The following is a 20,607-nucleotide window of genomic DNA, read 5'->3' as shown; positions in this document are numbered from 1 at the left end:
TACCCGCATGGGGCATCTGTAAAAGATAGGAAGACTTTGAGGAGATTGTCAGGCAGTTTCTACCTCAATGGCGAAGTTCTTTACAAAAGAAATTTTGACATGGTTCTGCTCAGATGCGTCGATAGACACGAAGCAGACCTGTTGATGACTGAGGTCCATGAGGGTTCATTTGGTACTCATTCCAATGGACATGCCATGGCTAGAAAGATGTTGAGAGCAGGCTACTATTGGCTGACAATGGAGTCTGACTGCTGCAAATTTGTGAAGAAATGCCACAAGTGTCAGATTTATGCTGATAAGATTCATATTCCTCTGACACTTTTGAATGTGATCTCATCATCATGGCCTTTCTCCATGTGGGGAATTGACATGATTGGCATGATAGAGCCGAAAGCGTCCAATGGACACAGATTTATTCTCGTAGCAATTGATTACTTCACCAAGTGGGTTGAAGCAGCATCATATGCTAATGTGACCAGGCAAGTGGTTGTGAAGTTTATCAAGAATCAACTCGTATGCCGTTATGGTGTGCCAAATAAGATCATTACTGATAATGGATCTAACTTGAACAACAAGATGATGAAATAGCTATGTAGCGAGTTCAAGATCGCGCATCATAATTCTTCTCCCTATAGACCCAAGATGAATGGGGCTGTTGAAGCTGCTAATAAGAATATCAAGAAAATTATCCAGAAGATGGTTGTCACATATAAAGATTGGCATGAGATGCTGCCGTTTGCTTTACACGGATATCGTACATCTGTCCGCACTTCAACAGGGGCAACCCCTTTCTCTCTTATTTATGGCATGGAGGTTGTGCTCCCAGTAGAGGTGGAGATCCCATCAACGAGAGTCTTGATGGAAGCCAAGTTGACTGATGCTGAATGGGTTCAGAGTCATTATGATCAGTTGAATCTGATAGAAGAAAAGAGATTGACTGCCATGTGCCATGGTCAACTATATCAACAAAGAATGAAGAAAGCCTTTGATAAGAAGGTCGAGCCTCGTGTGTTCCGAGAAGGTGACCTTGTGCTCAAGAAAGTCTTGTCTTTCGCGCCCGATTCCAAGGGCAAGTGGACTCCAAACTATGAAGGTCCATATGTTGTTAAGAAAGCCTTTTCAGGCGGTGCATTGATACTTATAACTATGGATGGGGAGGATTTCACTCGTCCTGTGAATTCAGATGCAGTCAAGAAATACTTCGCCTAAAAATAAAAACAGAATAGCTCGCTAAGTTGAAAACCCGAAAGGGCGGCTTAGGAAAAAATGAGCGTCTCGGTGGATTGAAAACCCAAAAGGGCGGTCCAGGCAAAAGTTAGAGACATAAAAAGGGGTGTATCCCGCTAGATTGAGTACCTCACCCTGGGGAAATCTAGGCAAAAAATAGGGATTTGGCAAGTAACTGCATCCTGACAAGACTTTGTTCTACAACTGTCATCCGTCAGAGATTCTTACTCATTCATCATCAACCAAAGCTTCAAATACATCGGATTCAGAATTGGTGGAGAAATGGTCATTATGTTCAATATAGCTCTTTTCCAATATATATCACCAATTTCAAATTTGTAAAGATCTATGGAGTCTTGCCATTCGCAGACTACCATTCTATTAAATAAATTTGAGCCTTTTATCCAATTATTGGCACTCTTATCTGTTTCTATTCAACAAATGTTTTGCATGTTTTGATTAAGAAAATATCATTGTTTTAAACGATCAAATTTTTTATAATTTGTTTTTAAACAAAGTGAACATTCACAATGACGAAAGGATACTTAGGAGATCCTCAGTGCTCTCCCAAGGGTGGTACGATCCCCAACAGGGTAAGATTTTTGGTCCATATTCCTGGCATGACTGTATCTCCTCCCTCCGAAACCCCTTGTGGTTTATCCTACCAAGTGGATTGCTTGTTGAGAGTCACCTCTCTTCCCTTCAGCAGAGTAGCAATCTTTCTTCCTCAGCAGCTTGGATCTCTTTGGGCAAGAGCAGTATTTGGTGGTTGATCCCGATAAATCCTTTATCTCCTCGGATAGATTCCCCAGTAGAGTTGTTGGTGTGGTGGACCTTGTCTGTGATAACTCTCGTCCCCAGCTGGAATGATTGATGATTCATCCCCTGCAGAGTTCTTTGCTTCCTGGTATCTTTGATCCCCAACAGATTGGATACTCTCCGGTGAACTTGGCTTTCTCTCTTGAGATGTAGTACCGGGTGGTTGATTCCTGGACCTGGTTGTGTTAAATATGTCTGTCTGTCAGCATACATCATACATAAACCACGCATATTCATGCATAATTATAACATTCAGATATTCATGTTGCATTCTTTGCCATATATCGTTGTTTGCTGTCTCCTGCTATTTGGTGATATACTTCCCCGAGCAGATGTGTGTGTCTGATCTCTCCATATAGAGTCAGCTCCATAAGCAGAAAGCGTCTATCCTTTCTTCCATATTCCCCACCGGGTTATATCCTCGTGGATGTTGATTGTTTTTGTTCCTTCCTAACACATATATTGGAATGGTTTTCCCCATTGAGTTATATCCTCACCGGGACAAGTCTTGATTTGGTGTGCCTATCTAGTTTGATCCTAGATCGGTCTCTTGAGACTCTTTTTCCTGTTTCCCCGTGGTAAATGAATAATTGCTTAATAATTAGTAATTATTATCCCCGGCGGAGTCTGTGTTTCTCTACCCTCATACCAGTAGTTGTAAACCCTATTTCTTCCCTTTTTTGCAGAGTAACTATTTTTGCTCATCTTTAATTGGTGACAGTTATCTTCATCCAATATTCGGTGATGATATCCCCTCATCTGCTTGGATAATTGCCCTGATTACGCAATTTATCCCCAGCGGGTCATCTCTCGTCTACCTTGTTGTTGTTGGTAACGATTGTTTCTCCCCTGAATTGGTCATCATTATATACCTAGTTTCGGTATCCCGATGCCTTTTCTTTTCGGTCGATTTATCCTTTATTAACCCAGTAACCGGTTGTGGATAATCGTCCATGCGAGTATATTATCTACGTTCTGACGGTAATAGATAGTATATCTCATGCACTCTCGGGTCTGAAGCCTTTTGTTCTTCCCCAGTTGAGTAAGATTTGTATCCCCTTTGTGGAGTTGAATATCCATCCTATAATCGAGTTTACTTTTAGCCCTCTTTTGGATGATGAGTGTTTTGGGAATATTCCCCAATTCACGCCTTGGTTGGTCACCTATTATATGCCCAGTAACCGGTATCCCTGGTGTTCCTTCCTCTCTGCTCCCTATTATGACTTTTTGTTCCCTGTGGAGTCAGAATCCCTGAGTTGAAGTATACCTTTTAGGTTTTCCTCAGACGTTTTGAAGTTTTGATATCTCTCACCCTTATGCCGGTCTTGGATATTCATCTCTTCCTGAGCATGTCGTATCTCTCACCCTCATACCTGGCGTTCAGATCACATGTCTCCTTGAGCTTGTTACCCAGTAACCGGTAATACCTCGTCCCGCTGCTTCCCCAGGAGTGTCCTTGTGGACATCCCTAGCGAAGTCCCTTAGTGGATTGTTTTCATCCGGATTTTATCCGAAGTATCCGCTGTGGATAGTTTTTTGCTATATTGGCATATTCCCCAATACATGCATCTTCGAGTCAGCTCGAGTCTTTCCATTGGATCTTTTTCCTTTGGAATTCTGTTCCCCACACTTTAAGTCGTGACCTGCTCGCGCATTTTTATCCCTTTTCTATCCCCAGGAGAGTCCCCAGGGTCTTGGTCCCATGGAGTGAATTGCTCATATGGATTATCAGTGGCTTCTGATTTCTTTGCTTTTGTGGACACATATCTCCACAGAGTGCTACCATTTTTCATACCTACATTTGCATCATGAGGTCTCTTAGGGACCAAAATTCGTCTCTTTGTTATTATTTAAGCCCATTCTACCCCGTCGAGACGAAGATTTTAACCTTCACTTCTCCGGGTAGAATGACCTTAAATAGGGGCATCTGTAAGACCCCAATTTTGACCCTAAGATCCCTCATGGCATCATAACATTGCATTTGCATTGCCTCAAGGATCTTTAGCATCTTGGTTCCCTTTGCCTTTGGGTGGGACTCCTTGTGATTGGTTTGAGATCACCAAGCATGCTTGAATTATACATCATTGTTTCTCTTGCTTTTGTTTACTAACCAAAAGCACAAAAATGTGTCACTAACATCTTTTGTTTGAAGCTTGAGTAACATCCAAGACACTTTGTGGGTTTTATTTAGATGATCAGTCAACACAAGGGAATGGCTTGAGATACTTCCAACAGGTTCAAATGGGGTCTATTCGTCAGTCAAAACGTTAATCTTGAAGGAGCAAAAGTTTGTTCATGAGCTGTCATGCTCGCTAGGCGAGCAAAATGGGTCGCCTAGCGAGTCCCAAGAAAAGCCACCAGAATCACCTACGCTCAGAGGAATTTCTTGAACTGTCATGCTCGCTAGGCGAAGCCCACGTGTTTAAAAAAAATAAAAAAATAAAATATAACAAAAAAATTTTGGACTTGGACCTCTCTCATTTGAGCCCACAGGTCCACAAAAATCAGGTTATAAATTCAGAGTTTCAGTGAAACAAAAGGAAATTCTATTCCTATTACCCTGGCAGGGAAAAAGATAGTGAGAGAAGAGCTAACAGAGTTCAGAGCAACCTCCATAGACTGAAGGGAACTCATCGGCAAAGAACCAATTCCCTCTCATATAAACCCTCAGATTGCTTTGCAAACCCAACCGGGCAATTCAATTACATTCGATCTCTCCAGTCAGGTTTGCCTTATTCCCATTACTTTATGCTTTTAATTTAAATGCTCTGAATGTATGAGGTATTGTGGGTGAATTTGATACCCTTTTGATGCATGTGTTTGACAAGAGGTTTAGGCCTCCTACCCTTGGTTGCTTTTTGTGAGCTTTTTGTGAATTTTAATGGCATGATTCATGTGGTTACATTTTGATTTGGGGGCAACTCTTGATTACCCTATCTTGTTTCTCTAACCTGTTTGTTGAGTTTTGTTTTGTGAGGGCTCATATGACTCTTGCAGAGATGGCTTGCCTGGTGTTCCACTTTATTTGTGGGATACCACCTGGAGGTTTATTCCGATTACCTGTACTAACTCACTTTCTTTGATGGTGCTAGCTTGAGAGATCTCTGGGTTTCTTATATCTTTAATTGCTGTTACTTCGGATCTTTATCTATACGGTAGATCTCTCGATCCCTTTACTTTTCCCGCATGTTACCGATTTCTTAGGTTTCGTATAGCCTCTCGTGGCATGTCATTTAAGATAGCGCGGTTCCTTCATCTAGGACTGTCTTTTTGCATGAGCATCCCTAAACACCTCAAACTCATTGGTTTTTCTTCTCCTAAGAACACGTTATCTCCTTCTACTACAGGTGAGTAAGTCTCCAAAGGTCGAGCATCCGGTAGATTGCGTAGTAACGTCGTTCACCCCAAAACACAACCCTTACCCCGTAGTTAGTCGAACTACGTTTTGCTCTGATTTTCATCCCAGATGAGATACGTAGGCATAAGATGCGATGTCTTAGCGAGCACACTCCTCTTTAACCCATAGGTAGCCAAGCTACGAAGACTCTGATTCTCCTATTCAGATGAGATACGTATGCAGTGGATGCGACATCCGTGCGAATCATTTTCTTTTGACCTCTCTTTTAGTAAGTAGTACATTAGATAAACATACACACTTTTCCCATTCCTTCAATCATGTTTGCACAAATAAATTTTCAAAAAAAAAACAACAACCTTTGCAACAAATGTGAAAAGGGCTCCCTAGGAGTACCTAAGATGCTTTGGGTGCCTAATACATTCTCATTGCATAACCAACCCCCTTACCCAGATCTCTGACATTTTTACTAGTTTTTGATTCGATAAAACTTTTAGGTTTTTGTTCGCTTTCTAACTATTTCTTTGGATAAATAGAAGTGCGGTGGCGACTCGACTTGTATGATTTACCTTGGATTTAGTCAATATCTCTAATGGTAACGAATATCCCGCTACATCGACCAACAAAGAAACATTTCTACCCATAACTACGTAAGCCTTGAGTTCTCTATTGCACCCGGAGATACGTAAGAGCAGGATTTGTAAATCGTGTCAGCCACATTAATAAGAAATCCAAAAACATTTTCTCTTTTATTTGGGTCCTAGTCTTATTTCCCTCATAATAACTCAAGAATCCTAACATTTATAAGCTAAACACTAACATGCACAACTAACCTAATGGTTCCCGTTGAGTACAACAGACATGAGGGGTTCTAATACATTCCCCTTGCATAATCGACTCCTGAATCCTGATTTGGTTGCGATGACCAATATCATTGTCGTTCTTTCTTAGGTTTTATCGATATTTTTCTTTTCCTTTTTAGGAATAAATAAAGTTTGGTGGAGACTCCGTTCAGTCCATCCCACGGGCGTGCGATTGCGCTTCGCTAAGTTGTGTTCTCATTTTTCAAGGTGCGACAGATGACGACTCTGTTAGGGACCATTTTCCCTAAGTGAGTCAAGCCTATTTAGGTTGTTGTGTGCCTTTTGATTGCTTTAGGTGTGTGACTTTTCTTTATTGCTTTTGTAATCTTTATTTTTAGATTGATATAATTTGTCGTATGGTTCCATTATGTTATGGTATTGGATCTTTACTCTGATTACAAAACCTTGTGGGAAAGACTCTCTACCCGAATCTAGAGTGATTCTCCTTACAAAATCGTTGATTGTCTCCTTTTCCTCCATTTGAATCAATTTGAGCTGCCGTTTTTGAGTTTGTAACCTCACCACCTTTGCTTTGTCAACCCCTGCATAAGCTTTCTCTAATATCTTCCAAGCTTACTTCGATGAATCACAATCATCAATATTTTCAAAGTTGTCACCATCAACACATTGATGAATCAAGAACAACGCTTTGTAATCCTTCTTCTTCTCTTCTTTATGCGTTGCTTGTTACGCTTCAGTAGCATTCTAAACAAGAGGAGTAACATCATTTTTTATCACCTCAAAAATATCTTGGTAGCCAAACAACACCTTCATTTGCTTACATCACTTGTCATAGTTCTTCGCATCAAGAATTGGTGAATTTGTAGGGATTATTTCATTGGAAACTGAATTCATGTTGCACACGAGGTGTTTCTGGATCTAAATCAGACTTTTGATGTCAAATGTTAGAACAAGCAACCACAAAATTGATGAAACTTGGAATGAGCAAATTTGGTGTGTGGAGAGTGAAAGAGGAGAATATATATATAATTGATGGTGAAAGTATACCCTACACACTTATATATAAGTTAAACAATGATTAGGATCTGAAATGATCAAATACAATAATAAAAAAATACAAAAAATTCGTGGTTGTAACCGGTTACGCCAAAACAGGTAACCAGTTACCCCTGACATTAAAATTAAAACAAATTAAGTCACTCAGTGGTAATCAATTACACTATTTCTAGTAATCGGTTACCCCTACAAAAACATCAATTTTCTACTAATAGAATGCATATTAGTTCCAGCTGTAATCGGTTACGCACCCGATAGTCACCCGCACCAGAAATACTTCAAACCAATTCAACAATTGTCGAGTACTATTAATCCAAATGAAAAGTTGTTTAAATTTAAATGAAAAATTGATTTAATCTAAATGAAAAGTCAATGGAGCTTAATACAATAAGAATGATGCCTCAAATCATTCCTCAAGCACTACGAAATCTTCGCCAGCCTTTTGTTGCAATGTCAGGGCCTTTTTTTCCCCTGGAATTAATGAATAAGCTACCTACAAGGTTATACTAAGTTATACTGACATTGCTTATTGTTAGAAAATTCGGTAAAATTAAATGGATCCAGGACTGAATCGTGATTGAGAATTACTTTCCTTAAAAGTATTTCAAGCACTCTTTTATTATGTCTTAGAGTTGGAAAATGCAAGAACACTCAGGATAATATCAGCCTTAATTTCGAGTCTGCACAAGACAAGTGAAGAACCCGAAATGCAAGGAAGGTTTTTCTGGAATTTTGGAAGAGAAATACGTTTTTAGTTCTTGTGTTATTTTTCTGAATAGAATCATATATTTATAGGAGATATGGATGTTGTTTCAAAAGTTTGCAACCTTTGATGAAACAACACCATTTCACCATAAAACACAATGTTTCATATATGACACTATTTCATGAAAAGATATGAAAATTGAATTCAAAATTCAAACAAAACAATAACTAAAATTATGAGCACTAATAAAACTCTTTTGTCATTTTGGAACTAATATTGCAAAACAATTTCCAACAATCCCCCACTAGTTCTAATAATGACAAAAATCATTCCAGATAGTGAAATATAAAAAGTGTTAATACAGTTAGGTATCTTTCGATTTTAAACTTAACCTTAGTGAGGATAACGCAAAGTTTAATCGGAATGTTTGGTAGCAAAGCTTTTAAACCATTAATCCATGGGATCAGACCGGCGTTACCTTACACACACTCTTTAAAGGTTCTTCCTTTACATATCTCGCTTAGCACTTATTTATGGCCATATGCTATCCTTTTCATGAATTTTTCATGAGAGAAACTCCAACTCTCACTTTGAGACGGCACCATCTCAAAATTCACATAGGTGAGGTTCATATAGCATCCTTTCCAATAGATACTCTTCTTCGTTAATGAACTTCATTAAGAGGTTTTGGAAACCCCAACCCTCAATTCAACACAGTCAACCTTATTTCCCAAATTCTTGACTTACATCCAATTCAACGACTTGTTGTTACCCATTGAATCTTAGGTTAAAGTTTGTTAACTTCATATTGGGTTGCTACCGTTGTCGGAACCATTACTCAAGGAGTTTCAATCCCATACTTTTCGAGCTAGTCTTTACCAAATCTCTACCCAATGGTTTAGTAAATATATCAAGTAAATTATAGTTCGATCGTAAATGAATGAAATGATTACATCTTTAATCCATTTCTCACGAAAGAATGTCTAAGTCCTACTTACATAGACTTTCTATTATACACTTTTTGTATGCTCTAGGTAAAGGGGCTTGACTACCGCAATGTATCAACACCTTTGAAACATTGTCTTTAATCAATGGAACTTCCAGCAGAAGGTCCCTCAACGATTCAGCTTCTTCACCAATGGAAGCAAGAGCCTCGAACTCTGATTCTATGGTTGAGAGATTGATCCATATTTGTTTCTTTTTCTTCTAATAAACTGCAATCCCAACTAGTGTAAATGTCCACCTAAATGCAGATTTATGATATTCAACACTCGATATCCATCTCGAATTGATATATCCTTCTAATATGGCAGGAAATCTACCATAATGGTAACCAAGATTTTTGGTTTTCATAAGATAGTCGAAATCCCTAATGATAGTCTTCCAATGCTCACCATTTGGATTTCTAGTAAAATCTACTCATTTTACTAATTACAAATGTTATGTCGGGTCTAGTACATTGCATGCACTTGCATATTCCAATTGAGTCACAACTCTTTCATCATTCGTTTGAAGTTTGACCATATGCTCAAATGGAGTGGTCACTTCCTTAAAGCGTAAGTGTTTAAAATTATCAAGCACGTTCTCAACATAGTGTGGTTGACTAAGTTCATAATCCTCACTATTTTGCTTTATTTTGATCTCCAAAAGTGTGTCAACTAGTCCAAGATCATTCATCTTAAATGTGGAAGTTAGAAACCTCTTTGTTTCTAAAATTCCATTCATCTCGTTGCTAATGATTAATCATATAATCAACATGGAGACATATGAATATCACAATATTCTCACACAACTTTGTATACAAACACTTGTAACAAGAATTAGATGAAGAATATTTTTAGATAATCATGTATGATGATGCAAGAAGGTGTTTAAATGATGTGAGAGATGAAATTATGAGCAATTTAAAGTAGTATAATATAAATTGCAATGATCATATTAGTTATGTTCACTTGTCTCATATATTCACTTGAATGTTTATGTTCAACCTTCTTGATCAACTCCATCATTGATGTGCATGACACTTTTGATCTTTTTCTTCTTTGATATCTTTGTCTTCATCAAAATTGAACTAAATATAAGATGTATTCCTCACACTTATTGCTTGTGTTAATCTTTTATTTTTGAGCATGTGGTTGATAGAATGGAGGATAATTTGTCATTTTATTCCATTTTACAATACACTGATTGACATGGCATCCAAAGAAAAAAGATTGGCAGATGCAATTCAGCAGCATTAGGTTCAAATGGTTTAAAATTCAGTACATAAAGGTTTGAGTTTCGTATATTGGAGTGGTGGGTTTTTTTGAGTTTCGTGAATAGATTTGAGAAAGAGGAAGAACGGTCATTAAAATTCAGACAATATTTTAGTGATCGATATTTACATCGTTAAATTAGTCATAAATTTTTGTTTACATTATGTGTATTTCATGTCAGTGTCACGTAGATTTAATAATTAAATTTGATTAATTGAATAAACGAAAATGACTAATGTAATCTAATTTAGAGAGCTAAATAATCAAAATTGTCTTTTTAAAAGTTAAGGGATCAAACTGTATTATTTTGATGTTTTTCAAATAATTCAAATGTTGTAACCGGTTAACAGTGATAGGTAATCGATTAACACAGGTAGGTAACATGAATTTTGTCTCCAATGAAAGAATCCCTGTAAACCTACTTGTCCTTGATGTGAAGAACTACAACAAATAGTGCAAGCAAATGAAGGCGTTGTTTGGCTACCAAGATGTTCTTGTAGTGATCAAGAATAGTGTTACTCCTCTTGTTCATAATGCTACAGAGTCACAGCAAGAAATGCACAAGGAAGAGAAGAAGAAAGACTTCAAAGCGTTGTTCTTGATCCATCAATGTGTTAATTGCGACAACTTTGAGAAAGTTGGTGATTGGAAATCATCAAAGCAAGCATGGGAGATCTTAGAGAAGGCTTATGCAAGGGCTGACAAGGAAAAGGTGGTGAGGTTACAAACTCACAAACGCCAGCTCAAATTGATTCAAATGGAGGAAAAGGATACAATCAACGATTTCGCAACGAGAATTACTCGGTTGGTGAATCAAGTAAAGGCATGCGGAGAAACTGTTACGGAGCAATACGTTGTTGCTAAAATCTTACTTTCTTTAACACCAAGATTTGACAACATAGTTGTGGCGATTGAGGAGTCGAAGGATCTTACGGATGAGCAAAAAGGAGTTATAAAATTCTCTTAAGGCCCATGCGTAAAGGATGGAAGAGAGGAATAGTGATAAGGCAAATGCGGAGATCGCTTTGAAAAATCGTTTCAATCAGAAGGACAAGAGATCGAAAGGAAAATGGCCCATGAAAAGCAAACAGAACTTTGGCGGAAGAGAGTCTCAAAATTCAAAGAATTTGACTTGTTAAAGGGGTGAGAGCAGCTACAACAAACATGGTGGTCAAGGCAACTTTAGAGGTGTAAGGAATAGGTTTGACAAAAGCAAAGAGCAGTACTATAAGTGTCAACGATTCAGTCATTTTGCAAAAGAATGCATTGCGAACAAGAAGGAATCTCAAGAGGATTGAAACCACTAGGCTTGTTGTTGGTATTGCAAATAACCACAATTAGCCTATCTACCAAATGGATGTCAAGTCCGCGTGTTTGAACGGACCGCTTGAAAAGAAGGTATATGTAGGAAAGCCCCTTGGTTTTGTTGTGAAAGACCAAGAGTTAAAGTTCTACAAGTTAAAGAAAGCATTATATGGTTTGAAGCAAGCTCCAAGATCTTGGAATAAAAGAATTGATGGTTTCCTAAAGGATGTTGGCTTCAAGAAGTGTGTGTCCAAACACGGAGTGTATGTGAAGACATATAGGAGTGAAAGAGTTATTATCCTTTGTCTATATGTAGACGACTTATTGATCACAGGAAGCAATGAAAAGTGAATTTCAAAGTTCAAGAGTGAACTTATGGAAGAATTCGAGATGACCGATCTTGGCGTCATGACATACTTCCTTGGCATTAAGTTCCACAAGCCCAAAAGGGGACTACTCATGCACCAAAGAAGGTATGCTCTTAAGATATTGAAGAAGTTTGAAATGGAATTGCAATGCTGTCATTTCTCCAGTTGAACCAAGGTTGCAGTTGTCTAAGAATGAGGATGAGCAAGATGTTGATCCAACTCAATATAAGAGGTTGATTGGATCCTTACGTTACCTGTGCAATACGCGACCAGACTTGGCGCTTAGCATCGGCATTGTGAGTAGATTCATGGGGGACCGAAGGTGTCTCACTTGGCAGCATTCAAGAGGATCCTACGATATGTCAAAAGTTCTGTTGGCTGCAGAATTCTTTTTCCCGCAGCGGATATAAGCAGAAAATGCAATTTGCTCAGTTTTATCGATTCTAATTGGTGCGGAGATAAAGATGATCAAAAATCTACAGCCGAATACATCTTTATGTTCGATGTGACACCAATCTCATGGTGTTCGAAGAAGGAACCGGTAGTTGCACTCTCATCTTGTGAGGTCGAGTATATTGTCGATTCGTTATGTGTGTGCCAAGTTGTATGACTTATGAATCTATTGAAGGAGTTGGGCAGCAGTGATGGTGATGCTGTCATACTCTTAGTTGACAACGTTTCTGCGATTAATCTTGCTAAGAACCCAATTGCACATGGGAGAAGCAAGCATACTGAGATGAGGTTTCACTATTTGAGGGAACTTGTTAACAAAGGAAGGTTACGATTGGGATATTGTAGGAGTGAGGACCAAGTTGTTGATTTGTTGACTAAGGGAGTCACAAATGATGTGTTCAAGAAGTTGAAGATGAGCATGCGCATGATAGACTTGCAACACTTGAATTAAGGTGGTGTGTTGATGTTTTTTAAGTAATTCAAGTGTTGTAACCGGTTAACACGTTTAGGTAAGTAGTTACAGTAAGGCCTGAGATTCATTCTAGTAGCATAAATGTTATGTTTTCGCATGTGTAATCGGTTAATAATTTTTGGTTAACTGATTATCATTAAAGTTGATTTAATTTTCAATTTAATTTAGTGTCAGATGTAACCGGTTAAACACTTTGATTAACCAGTTACAAGCGTGATATTTTGTAATTTCTGTTATTTTAGTTGGTCAATATTAATTTGCAATCAAGTTGTAACTCATATACAAGTATTTTGGATGCACATTCATCTAAGTTAATGCAATCGGAGTATCTCACCTTTAATTTTTTTTTCTCAACTCTTTTCTTTCTTTCTTTCTCTACATTTAAAATTTCTTTGCGATTGTTGATCAATCTTATGGTGTCTTATTTTAACATACCAGAAGAATAAAAAAGAAGGTATTTAGCCATTTTGTAATTATATCTTCTCAAGCCATCTCCATCGCATCTCAGCAAGTACCGAGAGCGTGCATATCCTCCTCACGCAATTTTTTAGAAAGTCTTTAAATAAGTCTATCTATGCGTCCACAGCTCATGTAAATAGGCGTTAATTTTAGACGATGTTAATGTTGAGATAAACCATCATGCAAGTTGAATTATTTACAATGCCAAACCTTGTAATAACCATATATTTTACTCCTCTAATGTAAACGGGTGTAGATCATGCAAATCCACATTCTAATTGTTATCATATTTATATAATAATGCTAACTTGTGTCCGAAAGATACAAGATAAGACTTCAAATTATAGAAAATTTGTATTAATTAATTTTATATCTTTTTATTAAAATCAATGCATAATTTCCAATATAATATTTTTTTTTTAGGTTTTATCTTGTGCTCGTAAGGCACAAATTAACATTACCCATATTTATATTATACATAAAAACAAATTTAAAATACAAAAACACCATTTTAATAAATTAACATTCCAACTATATTCACACTTTAGCTATCAATAGTTATTTGCAACACCCTAAAAAAATTATTAGTCTAGATTATCAAATATAGATTTCATAAAAAAATTTAAAAAAATCTAAAACATCCTTCCAGCTCTTTTAATAAATATATGTATTTTATTTTAATTTATAGAATAAATTCCGAAGTGACGTGTGATAGACATAAATCATTTTAACAATATAATTAATAAGTTCAAGAAATTAATTGTCAAAAAGATTTCATTTAGAAATAATACTACAAATTCGACGATTATAAATAGATTAAACCACTCAATATGTATGAAAGAATATTTGTCATTTCATAAACTTCATGAGAGCAGTTTGACTAATCCTTATAATTTTGACAACCAAAATAGTGATCAACTCCTTGACCAACTGTGGCCAATGAAAAGGAAGAACTTCCAACAAAAATGAATACAACAAGGAAGACTAGAGGAAATGGTGTATTTTTCTTTTATAAATTAAACAAATTATAGAATATCTTTAAAAATGAATAAAATGTGTTAATGAATTCATGATATTTTTCTATTTTCAAATTTTCAAATATATATAGTAGTCTTTCAAAACACTTCCCTCCAAAAGCTGTCCCCAAAGAGACCCTAACATAACTCAACCCATCAGCTGACAAAACATTGAACAGAATTACAAGATCAGAGAAGGGAATATGAACCACTCAAACCGAAGCTGATCGGAATCCTGTCTAAATAGATTTGTTCTCTAGAATCCGTGTTAGAGTGGATAAACCCGTAAATTATGATTCAATTACTTTACTTCTTAACCTTAAACGTTCTTCTTCTCACATTTACAATCAGTAAGAATAAGAAAAGGATGAAGAAGAAAGTTATTGCTAATGTAAGAAACTTCCAGAGGATGAAGCCAAATGCGCTACTTGATATGTTGTCCAATCTCTCCTGCAGTTTAATTTAGCACAGCAAAAGAATTCAAAATCAAATTTCAAGTAAGAAGATTTCAGCACAAGTCATGATAACATCTGCCTGCATCAACATTTAGAGATCTAAATATCATAATTTCTTATCTTCTTTATGCATATAAACTCCAGCTCATTGATAACACATGCAGATAAATAATTCACACAGACTTCGTTATAAAACATATCAAGTTTCCAAAATTAAATTAGACATGGTTTTCAGTAAAATCTAAGACAAGATGAATGATAAGTTGTCTCATTCTTTGATCTCCCGCGAGTAACTTTACCTTTTGTGCCAATGGTTCTTCTATTTTATCCCACGAAAATAGCCCCCCGCCCCACATTTTCAAATCGAACTTTTGATTCCTTAGTTATCACATTTGCTGCAGTTTTGGTCCCAACTTACATATTGACCCCCAAAGTGGTGATTTTTGGCCCAAAAAGTGGTGATTTATTGCTCCAGTAGTAAATTTGAAGAGAAAACGCCAGTTTTGGGCCAAAAATCACAACTTTTAGGCTAAAAATAAAAAAGATGGCTTGAGATAAAAATTGCAACAAATGAGATAATTGAGACCAAAAAGTTGGATTTCAAAATAGGAGGACTATTTTTGTGAGCATGATAAAGTAAGGGGACCAAAAATATAATTGAGCCTAGTAGATAATTAACTCTATACTCTGACCATATTTTGTTTAAAGCCGTTTAACATTTAGACTCCCAATCTTTTGCAGCCATGGATAATATTATCTAATCATTTAGTAAAGAGATTGAATATATCAAACCTAACAGTTATACCTCAGTAATTAGCAATGAGCCGTTATGTTGCTTATTGAAAATGGCTCTCGCATATTCATAGAGCTCCAAGTCAAGATCGTTAAGAGACCGAATTTGCTGGAGAACCTCTTCAGGAACTTGATGCCGTGCCTGTAAAATCATAAAATTCATTATAAAGGGATAACACAGAAGTACAAGATGATAGAAGGCTATAAAACAATCCAACACTTGTCAAATAGTACCATTAACTCAATGTCATTGATAAGAGATATGTATAGAAAACAAAGTAATAGATATTGAAATGATATGTAAATGTAAAACATGTTTATCATTCATGCCATCATATTCCAATATGTATGCATGCAATTTGATTTGCATTAATGCAACAAATGTGCTTCAGATTATAAATTTTATTAGCTTGCAGGAATTTTCAAAATTAAAAAAAAAAATCGGCAAGGATCTTGTGAAGAAACTAATATCACAGAATCACAAAATTTCCAGCTAAAACTAACGCATATGTCCATGTTAAATAGTTCAACTTGTTTTAAAAGCTCGTGAAATGATTTTAGCGATACAAAAGTTATCATCCCAGACTGTACACATAGATTTAAAACTGAAGATTAAATAACTTGAAATACAGGCTCAATTAAGAAATACATATCCCAGTCAGTTGTAGACGTGTACACTAAATGAGTGGGTTAAGAAAGAATAGAAATAATAGATATCCACACCACATATGATGATGAAAGAATTATAGAATTATATTATGCTAGCATTGGATCTGTTAAGCTTGCCTCCTTTGTAAAGTTCACCGGAACCCTCTTCAAAGAGGAAATGCGTCGACTAGACTGGGACTTCCGTAAATTAGAAATACAGACTTCATAAGAATCCATGAGTTTCCCAACAGTCATCTGAAATCAACGAAATATGAGCAGGCTGATAAAATGAGAAATTGATAATATTTGGCAAGTCCATAAAACCACCAGAATTGCTAAGGGAACAAGCTTACAGTTGATTCTGATGCTTCTCCACTTTCAATTGAAGTGGTCTCACTTGCTCCCCTATCGGAGGTGATATTCTGTCTCACAGGCAGAAACATTGTAAGAATGCTTTTCATATTCAAACCTCAATAAATAAGTTCCTCCATCCAAGATAAGCTTCTTACCTGATGTTCACTGCTATCAGAATCGGCATCTGAAAATGAACTTTTTTCTGTTGTACAAGTACATAACAATTGTCAGATGTTAATTAAAATAAAACACATTGAATGTCAAAGAATACGAATGTCAACACCAAAACACGGCCAAACGTCATTTCAAAACATGATATTTGACACACCCACCCATATCTTCTGAAAATATTACATGTCCAGGTGAATGCAAGAATATGAGCGCTAGCTTCAAGCTCCAAATTCTGTACCATTCCCGAAGACTTTTCAGCCCTTCTAACATGAGATAAAAGTTTGAGAGAAACAGAAAAGCGTTTAAACCCCACTAACCTATATTTTCAATAGTATCCAGGCTGGTGTTTGGTGCATTAAGCTGTGATATGACCTGAGAACCAACAACATTTGCAAACATTGTTGCAGATTCTCGGTGCTCCTCTGTAAGACCCACATATAACATATCGTCCAGTCTCGTCTGCAAAATGTACACGTACATACTGTAGGATTGACGAAAGGAGCAGTTGAGAGAAGCAAACTATGAGATGCAACTATCAAAGCTTCAAATTTACCTTTGCAACTTGTAGCACATATTTACCGAGAATCTTATATTTCTGTACACAATGACGCACATCATGTGCTTCTGCTATATAAGAGTTGTTTGTTAAACCTGCAACCTGATGATAGAACGATCCACTAAACTTAGTACAAATATTTGACATCATTACCAAAGACACTATGTAAATAAGAGACATGAGCTTTTCAATTGTAATTGGGGATTCCAATTTGCAGGATAAACAACTAAAGTGAAGTACCCTACACGTCCATCTTGCTAGCAAATTAATATTCCAATGAAAGTTATGGAATTTGGCATTGACACATAAGCCATGATTGAATCATCTAATAATTAAATAGGTGATTACAAGGGATTTTTTAGCTTTAAAAAAATGCATCCATATTTTTTGAGGAAATAATCAGTGCCATCAAAATAGAAAACAGATTCCAGGCAATAAATTCTATTTGAACAATGATTTCAGAAAACAGTTAAACATTCATAGCATTTACAGAAATTTGTGAAGCATGAATCACAATAATACGGAAAAAAAAAACACATTACACATGCAGAAGTACCTGAAATGTGGCTCCATTATGTACAATATCCCATGCCACAGGATGATTGATGTATTCTTGTAACGGCATTGCAAAATCTTCCATATCATAGGGATCACTGCTATCAGTGGCATTCAATCCCTTACTATACCTAGCACCCCTCTGTCCATTAATGTCTAAATCAATCACACGTGCATCAAATGGAAATAGGAAGAACATATTTTAGAAGAATAAAGGCCAAAGAGTGTTGCGCTATAAAGAACCAACACGAAAATAAATTAAGTGTAGTAGAGATGAGGATGTTGCGATGGATGTGTCGTAAGACTAAACATGATAAGATTAGAGATGACAATATTAGAGAAAGCTAGGGTAGCTAAACTATTAGAGGGTTTGGATATGTAGAGAGAAGATTCTATTGTAAGGAGGAAAAGATCAGATAAAGGGTAGTTAAACTATTAGAAGTAGAGGAAGATTTGGAAAAACTATTAGAGAAACAATTAAGAAAGATCTCGAGATTTATGAGCTGGACAGAAGTATGATATTTGATAGAAGTAGAACATTACAGTGTCGTTTGATCCATACAGTCGACCCCACTTAGTGGGATAGGACTTAGTTGTTGTTGATGTTGTATAAAGGCCAAAGAGTATCACCCCGCATACGCAGCATGTGGTAATGCTACAACACATTAGCCAACAAAATAGCAATATGAAGTAAGGATATCAAATCAATTTCTTTTTGGCAACTTAGTTACTACTAATATTCCCATCTTCAACAATATATGAAGGGATACAGTTGTAAATTTAAATGAATCTAGATCTATGAACATATCAAAGAAAGCAAAGTTATGTCGAAGATTAATTTGTCATACTCTTTGTTCAGATTAGAGGGTATCAGTAAAATGATCCTTTTACAACCTTACGTGAATTTAGAAGCATTGAAATAAAATTCCCAAATAGACAAATGTCAAACAACAATTAAAATAAGACATACCCTAGTAAATAGGTCGTTTCTCATCCACGGAACCAGATACTTCCACGGCCAGATAGCCAATGTGCTTACTCCTTTCGTCTTAGAGCGCAAGCGTAAAGCCATCTGTGTTGCAGATGTCAAGTTTGGATGCACCAAAAATCTAGCCGCAACCTCCATTGAAAATTCGTAAGTACTAAATACACGGTCAACCGGATCCCTAAGTATGGTAACCACAGAAGTTCTATCCTTTGGAAGTTTAGACGTAATGCTATAGTCATCATGTGTAACTAACAGTCTACATTTTTCTTTGCTGCAAATAAACGGAAACAACAGAAAATAAGCAATATATGATAGATTTCATAGTAAATTTTAACATGGAGAGTTGTTTTTTCAAAAATGGACTATGAGTACGTTTAACCAACCTAATGCAAGTTGTTTCGCTTTACAATCGGAAAAAAAAACAACTCTGGTGATCTGTCATTATTTTCGGGCTACTCACACGAATGATACCAACTTTACTCTATGAACAACCAAAACAATCATTCTAGACTTTTTAATAAAAAAAGATGTAGCAAGAACAGAAGAAAAATACATGCATAATGAGCAAAAATCCGGGCATCACCTTGGATCAAAGCGTAACTTATCATACGACCGAGGACATTCCAAATAACCAGGATACAATTTTCTCAAAAAGCTGCATCAAAACAAAAACAAACAGAATAAAACAAACAGGTCTATAAATTCCTTCAACAGAAAAAGCTCAAAAACAAAAAAAACTGAAACTGAAATTCACCAGTGAAAATAAGTGCGCCCTCCCGTTCTCGGAACATGCAAGAAAAACAGCAAATCCTTAAGCGTATGCTTATCTTTTTGTCTAATTTCTTTATCAAGCGAAGAACTCGCCCAGCTCTTAACAACTCCTTTGCATTGTCCAAAGTCATTTTCAGCAAAACAAGCATTCACTTACACACACAAAAAAAACGAAAATCAAAATCAAAATCAAACAAATACTAATCCAAAAGCACAAAACATCGTTGATTAATAATACCTAATCCAAAGAGAATGAGCAAGACGAAGAACTTGATAATATGATCCATACACGAAATCCCTAACGAGAAAGAGAGAAAGAAAAATGCATGAATTGAATGATAATGTTAAAGACGAGAGAGGTAATGGATTATGGACCTACCTGTATTGAATTTCGGGATCTCGTGCTCTTAAATTTTGATAACAGTGTTGGGATTTGGTAGGACAGAAATCGCGATCGAGGTAGACGCAAAAACCCTCGTTTTTTTTTGTTCTATCGGGGAATTGAAAAATATAATTAGATATTTTCCCGGGAAAATGAACGAGTGAGTGAAGTTGAAATTGAAAATGAAAACACCGGAAGGTTTGAAACGGTGAAGAATGCAGAAATGAACTGCGTCTTTATTTCTGTTTGTTTTTTCTTTTATCTTTTTGACTTAACTTCTCTTCATTTTTCAGTGCATATCATTTCATTTCACACTTTCAACTACTACTAAAAAATTGCACTAAAATAAATGGGCAAAATAGTATAATTACAATCTTAAATACATTCTTAGCATGATTTTTAGTTTAATTATATTTTCTTGCTAATTTAGTTTCATTTTTTTTTATGGTGGACACTCTTAGATTCAATTGGATATCCATTCACTCATTTAATAACATAATCATATTTAATATTAATTTTCATTTTTATATTTATTTTATTTTAAAATAGACAAATTAAATAATATAATATTATTAGCATAAAATATTATATTTTTATTAAATTAATCTTATTAATATATT

The 20,607-nt window shown here is 36.1% G+C and overlaps 1 protein-coding gene across 1 annotated transcript; it reads right to left on the bottom strand.

The window, feature by feature from the left end:
• Nucleotides 1-14,355: 14,355 nt before the first annotated feature.
• Nucleotides 14,356-20,270, bottom strand: LOC127105757 (protein-tyrosine sulfotransferase). Its single transcript, XM_051042959.1, has 13 exons — nt 19,985-20,270; nt 19,844-19,903; nt 19,589-19,757; nt 19,418-19,489; nt 18,817-19,105; nt 17,848-17,988; nt 17,289-17,393; nt 17,053-17,194; nt 16,720-16,766; nt 16,564-16,632; nt 16,349-16,465; nt 15,576-15,704; nt 14,356-14,765 (listed from the first exon to the last, which is right to left on the bottom strand). Exons 2-13 carry the CDS (start codon nt 19,890-19,892, stop codon nt 14,622-14,624), a joined length of 1,473 nt encoding a protein of 490 aa, XP_050898916.1. The 5' UTR covers nt 19,893-19,903; nt 19,985-20,270; the 3' UTR covers nt 14,356-14,621.
• Between the last annotated feature and the right edge of the window lie 337 nt (nt 20,271-20,607).

Source organism: Lathyrus oleraceus, chromosome 7 (genome assembly GCF_024323335.1).
Source record: "Lathyrus oleraceus cultivar Zhongwan6 chromosome 7, CAAS_Psat_ZW6_1.0, whole genome shotgun sequence".
Lineage (NCBI taxonomy): Eukaryota > Viridiplantae > Streptophyta > Magnoliopsida > Fabales > Fabaceae > Lathyrus > Lathyrus oleraceus.
The sequence above is the reverse complement of the archived record's forward strand: the minus strand, read 5'-3'. Positions and strand labels throughout refer to the sequence as shown.